Consider the following 13732-nt stretch of genomic DNA (forward strand, 5'->3'; position numbering starts at 1 on the left):
TAATAAGGACTTTTAAAATGATTTTTGGTTTAAGCTGTGTTTGATATACGTCTGACCGAGTTGGGTCAGACGCTTTTGGCTGACTCGGTCAGCAAAAGTTGTTTGTTAAGCGGATTTTGGATATCTGATTCGGTAAGCCAGATCTGAGCGGAAAAGATAAGGGAAGTCATCTGAGTGAGAAAGAGAGAGAGCCATTTCCAAAAATTCCCTTGTCCTCCTTTACAATTTCCAGCGCCTCCTTGCTGATTTTATTCACCTGTAACAAGCAAAAATTATGAGTTTGTGTTCTGCCTTCTTGAACGAGCAAGAATAGAGCGGAATCAGAGGATGATGGCCATAAGAAGGAGATGAGCATGAACTGTAACAGAGGTGTTCCGCCTTCTTCGGCTACTTCGTCTTCCAGAGTTATATTTGGGAGTTGGGCTGTTGCACGATGACTAATTAAGAAGAGACGGAGGATGGGTGAGATTGAGGGTGATGGCCAAGATAAATTAGGGTAAGACTAGACTGTGATAATTAATATCCAACAACTCTTTTTATGTGGGTTGGGCTTTTAGATCGTAAAAGTCATTTTTATGAATTTTATATTGAAAATTAGATAATACAATATAAATCAACTTTCCATGATACAAATACTTAACTACTTTTTTATTATATTACATAAATTTCAAGAATTATATGTTAAAGTTTAATTATATATTAAAGTTTAATCATACAATATATATAAATTAACATTTGTAAAATACATATAGTTAACCATTTTTTATTTGGATTATCAAATGATTTGTGTGTAATTTAAATTTTGTATAAAAATTTGTATGTTTATATAACTCTTCATCAACTACATCCATCCTTGTATAAAGTAGTATAAAGTAGCATGGTAAAATAGTTATTTTTCATCAGTGAGCACATTCAGTTATATGTACTATCAAACAACATAGTTTCTTACTCAATCAGAACTTCTTACCCAGATAGATTTTTCCCAATCAACACTTTTTCAGTCAGTAATTATCAAACAAGACCTTAGTCTTTAAAAATGAGTTTTGAAAAAGTTACAATTTGTGACTTCTTGAAATGACTTATGACTTATTAGTATAAAAAACAAACAAAAGTCAATAAGTTAGTCAAATACTTTTTAATTTATTGACTTATTGAATTTTACCACTAAAAAACTAATCCAAACACTTTTTTAAAAACTACTTTTCCAACGTTCATAAGTCAATCAATCCTTTTTGATAAAAATCATTTTAAACTTCAAAATACCTTCTTGTCGTCTTTCCATTTGTTTGATTTGCTTTCCCAGTTTCACGATATGCTAAATTCTTACATTTGACCAAATTTATCCGGTCAAGATATATTGCAACCCGATTAAATCTAGCGCATGTAAACTAATAAAAAAAGATCATCTCCAACGGAAGTTTCTCCATCTGTAAGTATGCCATGAAGTTCATACAGAGGTATACCATATAAAATTAATATGCTATACTTGGATACTATACTAGTTGCAAATAGACCTATAACTTTTTTCTAATCCATCAAACATTTTATTATATGAATCTGGTCCACTAATCAGCGAAGGTTTCTGTGTTTTAATAGTCAGCATATTTTAGGTCTCAACAAAGCTCTTACTTATTGTATCGGTTTAACTTTGTTCAAAATTGGAAGGCAGTTTTAAACGGACATTTGATGACATAGTCTCCTAGAAGAAATGACCTCAAGTACCACGAAACAAAATGGTTCAGATGTGAACAAATTTTCAATAGCAGTAATATTACAGAAATCATACGAAATAATATTAATTATTTTGGTTCAAGAGATAATAACAAAACAAAACAAAGCAACACAAGCAACAAAAGCTCTCTCTCACCCAAGACAAATCTAAAGGAATTTCTGGGAATGAGGAAACAAAATTATTATTATTATAAACTGGATTTCACCTGAAAAAAACCTAGTTTTTTTTTATCTGCTTAGCGAGTTTGAACCACTCGGTGTGAAAGGAACCGGGGACATCAGTCCTCTCGTAGGTGTGGGCCCCAAAGTAATCTCTTTGAGCTTGCACCAAATTAGCAGGCAACCTCTCCCTCCTATACGTATCAAAATACGCAAGGCTAGAAGACATACCCGGAGTACTAATCCCTGAATTAATAGCCAAACACACAACCCTCCTCCACGCAGACTGACGCTCCACCATTTCTTTAGCAAACTCAGGGTCCACCAACAGGTTCGCAAGTTCAGAGTTTCTATCATACGCCTGTTTGATCCGGTCCAAAAATATAGCTCGAATAATACACCCACCTTTCCAGATTCTAGCCAACTCACCCAACTTCAAACCCCACCCCTTTTCAATGCTTTTCGCACGTATCAAATTCATCCCCTGTGCATAACTACATATCTTAGCAGCATAAAGAGCCTGCCTTACATCGTTTATTAGTTTTTCTTTATCCACATTTTCAGTCTCCAAAATATCACCGAACCCACCGGATTTAAAGATCTTAGCAGCCTCAACACGTTCGTCTTTTAATCCGCTCAGGAATCGCGAATCCAGAGACGCCGCGATTGTCGGGGCAGCGATTGATAGATCCGCCGCTTGTTGGACGGTCCATTTTCCGGTCCCTTTCATGCCTGTTTTATCCAACACTTTGTCGACTAGATATCCGTCTCCCTTGTCGTCCTTGATTCCGAAGATGTCTGCGGTGATTTCAATCAAGAAGCTCTGAAGCTCCCCTTGATTCCATTCCGAGAACACTTTGTGTAGTTCCTCATTCGAGAGTTTCCCAACGGATTTCAACACGTCGTATGCTTCGGAAATCAGCTGCATGTCGCCATACTCGATTCCGTTGTGGACCATTTTGACGAAATTGCCGGAACCGCCTTCGCCGATGTATGTGACACATGGACCACTGTCGGGTACTTGAGCGGCTACTTTGAGCACGATGTCTTCGATGTATTTGTAAGCTTCGATTGAGCCACCGGGCATCATGGATGGTCCGTTTCTGGCGCCTTCTTCGCCGCCGGAAACGCCCATTCCGAGGTAGAGAAGGCCTAATTCCGCCATGGCTTTTTCTCTTCTTTCGGTGTTTTCGTACCATTCGTTGCCACCATCGATGATGCAATCACCTTTTTCCAAGTATTGAGATAAGGTTTTGATTGTTTGGTCAACAGGGGCACCGGCTTTGACCAGCATGATGATCACACGAGGTTTTTGGATGGAATTGACGAATGATTCGGGGTCATGGAATCCGTAAAGGGGAAGGTTGCCTTCTTTTTTAGCTCGCTCCACAGTTTCATCGACTTTGTTGGTGCTACGATTGTAAACAGAAATTGGGAACCCTTTTTCTGCAATGTTGAGGGCAAGGTTTTGACCCATGACAGCAAGACCAGCAAGGCCTATTCTTGTTAGCTTTTGATCAGCCATATCTTTTTCTGTAAAAAACATAATTTCAACTTTAGATAAAGCCATAGATAAATAATAACAGCCAGATCTAATAACAGAGAGTGATTTCTTTCTTAAGAGAGACTGATCGCAGTTTACATCATTAATATGAAGCTTTTTGTGAGATAGATCTACATCATAGCTTACTTGACTAATTATCATCTGATAGAAGTCATCCCATGTATATAAAAAGTGATGTTTTTTGTGTTTGGAAGAGATGGTAAGTTCTTAGATGGATAGATGAAAGATGATGTAAATGGCAGAGTTTAATTTTTCAAGACGGACAAATACATTAAGGTATGAGTGCATCAAAACTCCTTGGAGATATAGAAACCGAAAGAATGATTTATTATAAAAATTAGCAAATCAAACATGATTTCAGATTTATTCATTGTATAAAACAAAAATGATATGTTATCCTGATACCATACTTTGCTAAAAGGGGCTAAAAGTAGCTTTTACGATTGGCTAACAATATGCACAGCAAATAAAGGGGACATGGGTATTTCATTGATCCTTCGTAGTTCTAATCATTTGAGGAGAAGTCTAAACGATCAAGCAATCCCAAATCTCCTCTATCTCTACCATGCTCAGAAACAGGAACCTCAACCACAAAAAGAGGACATCACTTAAATAAGAAAATAATCCACAAATATGCATAAACGTGGTTCAAATCCTAAGATCAACAATGAGCAGCTAGCCAATTTTAGGTCGCTTCACTAATCAAAGGACATCCGATATAGTCTGGCTACAACCAATCGAACACAAATCCAGTTTTACTGCAGATTTCAGATCACAGCGGGAGCTAGTAGCTCCTACTTCCTAAAAATCAAAGAGTTGAAAACTCAAACGCAATGAATCAAATCAATTAGGTGTTGGTTTTGAGATTGAACATATAGCTATTCAAAGCCAAATTTCCTAACGCTGGACGTCCTCAATTTCGTGAAATCATAGATGAAACGATTCATGTTCAATCGATAAAAACATCAATGCACATGCGGATAAAAAAACAAGGGATCTAAATAACTTTCAGCAATCGGAGGAAATTTAAGAAAGAAGAAGTTCAGGATAAGTTGATACCTTCTAAGAATGAACGCGTTGAAAGGATCTGCAAGTTAATTGATGATTGAAATAAAATGAAGACGATCTGAATTTGGGAAAGTAGAAGAGTATTTAAAGAGAACGAGGTCCTCTTCTGGGGCTGCTTCAAAGTGAGTCAATTCTGACCTCCTCGGTGGTGGTGGTGGTTGGTGAGCTCATCGATCTATTAATATATTTCCATCTACCTCCTCCTATTTTAACATGTTTCCCATTTTAACCCCCTCATCTTCTAGGTTTTCTTCAAAAAGTTGTGAATGTCATGTGATATTTTTTTAATAATGACAAATTTTGTCCCATCTGATCTCGGAATTTGTCATGGATAAAGGCATGTGATATTATTGTGATGTGTTGCACAGTACTTGACTTTTAGAATTATATTTGAACTGGAAATTGAAAAAAACTGTTAAGTTTTATAGAAACTTATGTCGATTTAATATTTAAATAATAAAAACGTATTGAATACTTTTTATTTGTGTTACTTAGGTCATTGAATTGTTTCCCCAATAGGTACTATATATTATTGTATTTATGAAAAGTGATTGGGTATTTGTCCGGATGCATCAAACGTGTTGATATGATATTATGATGGCAACGACAACGTGAGCACTTGTTAGGGATTTGATCTGAGTAAATTTAGGGAGGCGAGATCATGAATTCATGATGTTCTTACATCCAAAGCCAAGTGCAATAATTTATAAATAATTAAATATGATGGTCTCGATGACATGTTGAACCACCTCAAATGGGGGTTACTTTCCTTAGTTCATAATGATACCTATAGAAACTTATGAAAATTAATAGTAAAGTAATTTTGGTAAGAGATTTTGGATGAGTAAAGAAGATGATGAGTTCTCCCATTTATTGATTTTTGCAATATATGTTAGGTAGATGCCATGTCAGTAACAAATAATAATGGTTAAATTAGCTAATCAATTATTAGTTAGGTTGACTAGAAAAGGGTAATGCTAAGTATACTTTAGTCTAAGGCTGTAGGGAGTGGTGATACACTTCTTTATGAAAATGTAGTGTCATATAGGTGATACGTCGACAATTATTACAGAAGTGTAGTTTCATGTCACACTCATGAGTGGTGACACTCAATTTAAAAGGTTTAAAAAGAAAAAGGAACAGAAACATTTTTTTTTTTTTAATTTGACCATTCAACGGTCAATTAGAATGGCAATAGGAAGAGATGAGCGTTCCCTTGGAGTACCACACTCTGGTCTCTACCGCACCAAAACCGTAGTGAGGGGAAGGTATTCTATGCTGAAGTAGTAAGGAAGTGCACCCTCTACCACACCAACTCCCTCAGGCCTAATTATTAAAAAACATGATTGACTCACAATAAAAAAGTAGTCAAATTTTATATAAGAGTGTATCTTGAAAATGGAATATGGTGTGAATAAAAAGACCATTTATTGGTATTATTTAGTATATCTTAGTCTAGTATACTAAGGTGTAAATAAAAAGACCATTTATGGAGCGTCGAGATGTTATTGTACCATATTTTTGATACCCAAAATGTATTTTAAGACGTATTGTTTGGATGTATAGATGACAGAAATACTTTTTGAAATATTGTTTAAGTGACTTGTTGTGATGTTTCCTAATGCCTACACATAGTTTTCAGATTTTTTTAATGTTATGATTAAAATTTAATCTAATTTAACAAATATTAACTTTTATAATTATCATCATCAAAGAATGCATGTTAGCTATCTAAATAGAGTTAAGATGTTATATTCTTTTATAGGCCAACTCAAATAAGAATTACTATATAGTCTATGTATGTGTTTGCAGGTAAAATGAATCTTCCGATGAGAAAAAGAAGATCGAATTTAATATGAGACGCAAATAGCAAGTGTAATGAAAAATGAGGGGGCAAACTGAAAGTACGTAAAGAACAGCGTATGGAACATTTGCTAAAATATTCGCATTTTTGTTTGTTCTTCTAGAAAAAGTGGATCTAAATGTCCGTATCATCTGTGTAAAACACAGATGTTTCACCGCATTTATTTTGGGATCCAAATGATAGTTATTAAAATGTTAAAGGTTTATTTAAGTACAATTATTACACACCCTTTTAAAGTTCAAATGAAGATATAAGATATTTTTCAGAAATGTAAACTAAAATGCAAGATCTGCTATAATGATTAATGTTCATATTCATGAGTCATGACGTTGCTTTGGCATGTTACATGGTGTCAAGGAAAAATATTGACTTGGCTTTTGATTTGCACAGATGTGAAAGGCATATGAGACTCATTCGGATTTCACATGTGATCGTTTGAGTACCCGATCTTATTATATAAAAATAATACAATAAAATCGGAGAGATGTTAGATTGATAGAATATTCAAAGTCAAAGACAAGAAAATTAAATGACACATTATTTCAAAAAATGTCAACAAGATATTGAAATTCTAGTTAAAATCAGGTCAAACATGTATTAAATTTCATGTTTAAATCAAGACATACAGGACAAATCAACTTTTCCGCTGCTATGTTCTATAGTTGATTTTTTTCAAAACTTTTTTATATTATATTAAAACACAATAATTATGTAATTTTAACTCTTTATAACTACTTAATTTTATTATTTGTAAAATTAAAAAACTTGAACGCAATAAAACTTAGGGATGAGTATGGGTCGGTTTGGATCGGTTTTTTGCTAAAACCAAACCAAACCGTAGAAAGTTGGTTTTTTTGGTTTCTAAACCCATATAGGTTCGGTTTTTGCATGGTTCGATTTTTTGGTTTTCCAAGTTGGGTTTATGGGTTTTCGGTTTTAAACCGTGGGTTTATGAGCTCCTTTTTTTTTTTTTTTTTTTTCTAGTTTTTTGGTTGAAACTAGTTAAAGTACGTTGGAATAAATATAAATAGTATTGTATCTATTTTAAATATACTAAAATAAAGAGTTCAAATTCTAGTATTCTAAAAACATAAAAGTGTTTAAAAGATCAAGTTTAACAACATTATCAATTTTTTGAAAGTAAACATAAAATACTAAAGGGATAAAACCTAAAGTCTAAAACTAAAAGTTTAAAACATAATAAATAATATATGTATGGATCGGTTCGGTCTTATGAGCGGTTTTATACATCAAAACCAAACCAAACTATTATTTTTCGGTTTTTATAAAATTCAAACCTAAACCGTCGGTTATTGCTTTGGTTTCGGTTTCAGTTATGTCAGTATTTTTTGGTTTTTTGGTTTTCGATTCTGTTTTTGCTCATCCCTAATAAAACTCATCGTAACGCACATAATGTTATACTAGAAAAGATGTTTTCTAGCTATTTTAGAAAATACAATCATATTTAATTACATTCATGGACTTTTTTTTGTTTTTAAATTATGTTATTACAAATTGCATAGATAGGATTGAAAAAAAAAATGATAGGATTGAAAATAATGGGTTACAGTGCGAATTATTATTCAATTCCATGATAGGATTGAAAAAATAAAAAAATAAAAATAAAAAAATAAAAAAATAAAAAATAAAAAAAGGGAATGAATCACATTCCTCAAAAAATGGTCCATTCATTCCATCAGATAAAACAAATATGCATATTTTTTTTATTCCAAACAGAATCAACCATTCCATCATCTACTCGATTCCCTCACGCCAAACACTACCTAAGAATCAATAACTATAACTGCTATCGACGAAACGATGATACCCCAAAGAGCGAAGTTTCACTTTAAATTTATGGAATTTCGGATAATTTGACTTTCGGCATTTATAATAAGTTAAATTGAGAGATTTTGATTTAATGCAAATGGACAGCAAAAGAAATATTGATTGAACCCCAAATTATTTCATGTGCATTGGCCATTGAGGACAAGTTGTACAAAAGAGGCTTTATGTTGGTTGAAGTAAGTAATAAGCACATGAGTGATGAGTGAAAAGAATAAAGAAAGAGGTTTGCTTCTAATGCCCATATGCCATGGCTATTAACAAGTTGTAACAAAATTACCAAAATTGGACAGACACAAGCCTTAGTTAAAGTTTGAATCTGTTTAATGGTTATAGTTATAGACCAAAGTTGCATAACTGCACATAATCCATTTCTCTATCGACATATTTAGTCCAAAGATGCTTGAACTGATTCATGGCAATATCAAGCCAAGGTTTCATGTTCCCATTGAAATGAATGACAGCAGCAGCATTAATCTCATCCATGCTTATACTCGGGTTGTACCCAAGACCACGAACATGCCACTTTTTCTCCAACGATTTTGTTCTTGAGTAAAATGTGATCAGTCCAGGTGGCAGCATTCCTGAATTCCATAAACCCCCATCTTCATTCTGTCAACCATCAGCAATAAAATCACAGCTTACACCAAATACCAACCTACTTTAATCTTTTTACTCATAAAGAATATGAAGCAAGTAGTAAAGTTGTAATCAGAAGCAAAAGTAGACATACCAGATCTTGCCAATAATGGTATTTATCGGTTAATTTTTCACGCCTCCAAGCATCAAGATCAAATATATTCAAGCCAAAAGCCCAAGCACATGCTTTTGGATTGAATTTTTCCCTGATCGAAGGGTGTGAAAAGTTCAAATAATGAGCATATCTATGAAACGATCCAAAGCAGGTCTCAACAGCCCCATTCACCTTCCCATCCATGTCAAGTTTCCACAATGCAGTCAAATCTTTCTGAACCACAACATCATCATCTAAAAGCAATATCCTATGCAGCTTTGGGTACATCTCTGGCAAGTAAAACCTAAGGTGATTCAACATTGACACATGCTTTGGGTTCCTAATGTTGTTGTTGGCATCTCTTGTTGCTCCAAAGTAGAGAATCTGTGAATTTGCAGACTCTATTTGTCTCAGAACAGGGACATATGAGGAGTTCAAGAATGTATATCCTTCAACTGTTTTCACCTCCACAAAAGCACCCCTTTCTACTGGCTTCTTTTTAAACCAAACCTTCATTGCAGCAAGATTCATTTTATCAGTGACGATATGGAAAACATGTTTCCATGGCTCTTCAGCATTCTTTACAGTTGAGTTAACCACAACAGAGACTGCAATCACATTATCTGAAAAGATTGCATAATGATACAGTGAGGGGTCCTCAAACTCAGGTTTAGGCTCCTCATCTTTATATTTTTCTGGATTTGCAATTCGATCCCCCATTAAGCGCATTGCAAGACAATGCAAACTCTTTGGAGTTGATTTTGCAGCAATTAAGCTAGCAAATGCACCATTCTTCTTGGCTTTAGTTAGCAAATCTTGAACTGCGAATATCGTGTCTTTTAACTTCTGAATTTTCAACTGATTGTCGTATGATTCCTTTGTGTCAGCAATTATCAACCTAGCAACCTTGACTTTATCCTTGACCTCCTTCTCAAACTGTCTCAAGACTTCTTCATCTAATGGCTCATTCGTCTCGAACAATGCAGTATGATATGTTGGTTTCATACTCAAGTCAGAGAAGTTTTGTGCCAGATCCTCAAACATCTTAAGCTGTTTGGATATCTCCAGCTTAAGCTTCCTTGCGTATGATGCATATGCATTCACAAGCACAATATGATCATTTGCTTGCTTATGCATCAAATCTAACCTGGTCTTCAATGGATCCGATTTCAAAGCTAGAAAGGTCCTCTGCATGTACGCTCGCCCAGTTGTTTGCATCCCCTGAAAGATTTCAATCAAAACCAATTAAAGGAACTTCATAACCCGATTCCTTTATTCCTACGTCTTAAGGCACTCTATCATAATTAATGATTTTAAAGTAATCCTCAACCAATGGTAACTTCGATTGCATTATTTTCCATCATAGATTAATGCACAAATTTTGTGCTTCTGAATATTTAACTTCTATCAACAGCCAACAGGAACTTCAGATTAAAAGTTTGTAAAAGAATGGTGCAGAAACGGACCTTAATTGCTCATAAATTTAACAAAATTGCAAGTAACGGCTCTGGAACTAAGGATTTACCATGTCAATTTTAAATTCAGATCTTAAATGATGCATCCATGGAACATAATAGAAATTAGATTTACATAACAATAACCACAATAAAATGCTGCATTATTATATCACAATAATACTATATAGGTACTAGGTTGCGAATTCTGTGTGTGTGTGTGTGTGTGTGAGAGAGAGAGAGAGAGAGAGAGAGAGAGAGAGAGAGAGAGTTACAGAATTGTCAGAGAAATGTGCGGGGTGGGAAGAGAAAAGGACGGAGGCGGTGGAGAAGAAAAGGAGAGTAAACATAGCAGAGACGAAGATCCGGTAAGAAACGAAGTTGCGAGGGGCGGAGGAAGACGCAGATCCTCCACCGCCTCTGCCGCTCCGTACCACAACCGCCATAACTTTCAGCAAAAGCTGTAAGCAACCATCAAAAACACTGTTCTACCAAATTGTATCAGTTAAGAAAGATTCAGAACAAACATCGAATCTTCATGATGAGATCTGATCAGAAGGAGGGCAGATGTGATAGTTGGAATCTCCGGCGAGGAAAGTAATAGTGACAGAGACAGCGATGGCGAAGGCGACGGACGGTGTTCCGAGCCCGCCGTTGTTGGTTGGTTTTCTGGTGTGGTGGGGCCATTTGGTGAGATGAAACAGAGTGGTGTTTTTGACATTTTCACTTTTTGCTTACGTTTTTGAGATAACTGTAATTCTTTCCCCTTAAGTTTTACAATTTACAGTGTAGTTAGAAGAGTAAATTGCAAGTTTGTTTATTTTTTTTCCGTGACACACCAGGTTCAAAATTTTAAATATCATATAGATTTGGCCCTACAAAAATAGATGCACTTGAGAGACTATTTTTCCTTTTTTGATTTTCTTTTCTATTTTCTTTTATTTTCTTTATTATTTAACAGATTAAAAAACAAAAAAATAAAAATAATCTAACCATCCCTTATTAACCTCACCTCACCCACACCCTACTCTTTAACCCCAATCCAACTCTCTCTAGTGTTGCAGAAGCACTACCATCTGTCATCGTCATCCACAATTGGCCATCGTCGGCCACCATCGGTCACATCTTACCAAATCTAACTCTATGCAAATCCACCATCACCTAACTCCATCCAGATATGTTAAAATCCACTGCCATCCACCTCCTCCGAGAAACTTAAATACAAAAATTGACATCCACCTCCTTCGACGAGCAGATCTCCACCTCCCGCGAACTCTCTCTATTTCTCAGACAATATGGCCAAGGTGAAAACATATATGGCGACGACGCTAGGGTTCGCCTTAAGCGGATGTTGGTGGTTGGGTGGCCCATCAATCAAGGAACTCAAATAGTGGATGAGAGGGAGGTTCATATTTGTGTTTGGGCGAAGCTCTGGAACCATAGTGTTAGGGTTTTCCTTGATCTAGGGGCAATGACGACGTATCTAGAAAGCGGAAATGAAGGGAGGTTAAAGAGAGCAGCATGCGTAGGCAATGGGCGAAAGGTAATGGCGAAGGTCGGTATTGGTGGTGCTCCAGCAAGATGTTTAGTGCTCTGGTGGAGAGAGAGAGAGAGAGAGAGAGAGAGAGAGAGAGAGATGGTGGTTGTATATTAAAAGAGAAAAGGGTGTGTGTGATAGGTTTTTAATGATTTTTTTTTTCGTTTTTTTAATTATAAAAATATTTAAGTAAATAAAAAAATTAAAAAGAAAACCAGAAAGGCAAAATAGTCTTTTTAAGTAATTTTTTTAAATTTTCGAGGGTCCAATTTTGGATTGGACATGCAAAAAAAAAACAATAATAGACTCAAACTGCACTTTTTGATAAATCATAAGGATCAAATTTTCTTATTTTACTTCTAATTAGCATGATTCATCACAAATTGTAAAAGGCCATGTGTCCATTTGACATGAATATCTATAGAGCTATTCATAAAATATCAAATATGGAAGTCACATATAAGACAATCTATAATATTATCATTAACACCTACTAATTATATTCTATTTACATTTGCACACAACCGTCCCATAGAAGAATCATGAATCCAAATTACTATACAAATATGTTACTTTCCTTTGATTTTGAAAACCCAAACAATACTCCACAACATCCATACCTAAATACATACCCTAATCCAAATCCAAAAACAGAGTCAACACCAAAATAAACTTCATACTCAAATCCATACACTCATCCACACCTAAATTCATACCTTAATCCCAATCCAGAAACAGAGCCAACACCAAAAGAAACTCCCACCAACAATCGATCAAAACTTAAATAAACCTGTTGGAACTATATATATATATATATATATATATATATATATATATATATATATATATATATATATATATATATTGTTGGCAAAAGCCTTGCTACATATTTTAAGAGACGACATTACTGAAAGCTAACAACTTGATAAAGAGTTATTGTAACGGATTACTACATACTACAAAAGTAACAACACATTCAACATTGTAAGAACTTAACAACTTAATAAAGCATTCTGGCAATGGATTACTACGTACTACAAAAGTAACAACACATTCAAAATTATAAAAATCAGGCCAACCTCAAAACGCAATGACATTACATGAACCCATTTGCAATTGCATTTAATCAAATGTGTATATATAGTGTTGAAAAGTAGGGGTGAGCAAAACCAAAAAACTGATAAAACCAAAACTATCAGATTTGGGTTCAGACTTCAAAAACCGAAAAAAAATGGTTTAAACATTAACCCTTAACTAACCTTTTTTGCTCTAGTTTATTGTTTGAGGTGTTTGTTTATCTAGCAAGCGGAAATGAAGGTAGGTTGAAAAGAGCAGCACGATAAGGCAATGGCGGAGGGCTGTGGCGAAGGTCGGTATTAGTGGTGGTACAACAAGATGTTAGTGTAACGACCCAATTTTCAAAAGATTTTTTTTTTCATTTTTGATTAACCAATATACTTTCCACAAACCATGAAATCCCAAATACAATTATTTTCAAAATTCATATTAAGTACGATTTTATTTCAAATCATCAGAGTGTCCTATAAAAACGTCTGAGAGAGAGTACACGTCGCGCCATCAAGCCTTGCCCTTGCCCTTGCGCTCAGATGTACCTAAAACAAATCCACAAACTGTAAGCTAATGCTTAGTGAGTTCTCCAGAGCATACCACACATAATCCATATAAACACACAATCATATTAGCTATAAAAGCCACATATATCACAACAGCCATGCATACAAACATATAGGGGTGATGAGGGCTCGTCCCCAGGGTC

At 35.0% G+C, this 13732-nt stretch overlaps 2 protein-coding genes across 2 annotated transcripts; both read right to left on the reverse strand.

Moving 5' to 3' along the window:
- Positions 1 to 1771: 1771 nt before the first annotated feature.
- On the reverse strand, positions 1772 to 4673 carry LOC145032112 (6-phosphogluconate dehydrogenase family protein). Its single transcript, XM_078980800.1, has 2 exons — positions 4514 to 4673; positions 1772 to 3423 (listed from the first exon to the last, which is right to left on the reverse strand). Exon 2 carries the CDS (start codon positions 3413 to 3415, stop codon positions 1949 to 1951), a length of 1467 nt encoding a protein of 488 aa, XP_078836926.1. The 5' UTR covers positions 3416 to 3423; positions 4514 to 4673; the 3' UTR covers positions 1772 to 1948.
- Positions 4674 to 8507: 3834 nt separating this feature from the next.
- Positions 8508 to 11129, reverse strand: LOC145032111 (putative galacturonosyltransferase 9). Its single transcript, XM_078980799.1, has 3 exons — positions 10694 to 11129; positions 8965 to 10185; positions 8508 to 8843 (listed from the first exon to the last, which is right to left on the reverse strand). Exons 1-3 carry the CDS (start codon positions 10862 to 10864, stop codon positions 8568 to 8570), a joined length of 1668 nt encoding a protein of 555 aa, XP_078836925.1. The 5' UTR covers positions 10865 to 11129; the 3' UTR covers positions 8508 to 8567.
- Positions 11130 to 13732: the final 2603 nt, after the last annotated feature.

The sequence above is a fragment of the Lactuca saligna genome, chromosome 2, assembly GCF_052625555.1.
Source record: "Lactuca saligna cultivar CGN05327 chromosome 2, ASM5262555v1, whole genome shotgun sequence".
NCBI lineage: Eukaryota > Viridiplantae > Streptophyta > Magnoliopsida > Asterales > Asteraceae > Lactuca > Lactuca saligna.

Coding starts and splice junctions, on each gene's coding strand:
- LOC145032112 (XM_078980800.1), bottom strand. CDS start 3,415: ATGGCTGATCAAAAGCTAACAAGAATAGGCCTTGCTGGTCTTGCTGTC.
- LOC145032111 (XM_078980799.1), bottom strand. CDS start 10,864: ATGGCGGTTGTGGTACGGAGCGGCAGAGGCGGTGGAGGATCTGCGTCT. Junction 10,186..10,693: donor CACATTTCTCTGACAATTCT/GTAACTCTCTCT, acceptor GAAATCTTTCAG/GGGATGCAAACAACTGGGCG. Junction 8,844..8,964: donor ACCATTATTGGCAAGATCTG/GTATGTCTACTT, acceptor GATGGTTGACAG/AATGAAGATGGGGGTTTATG.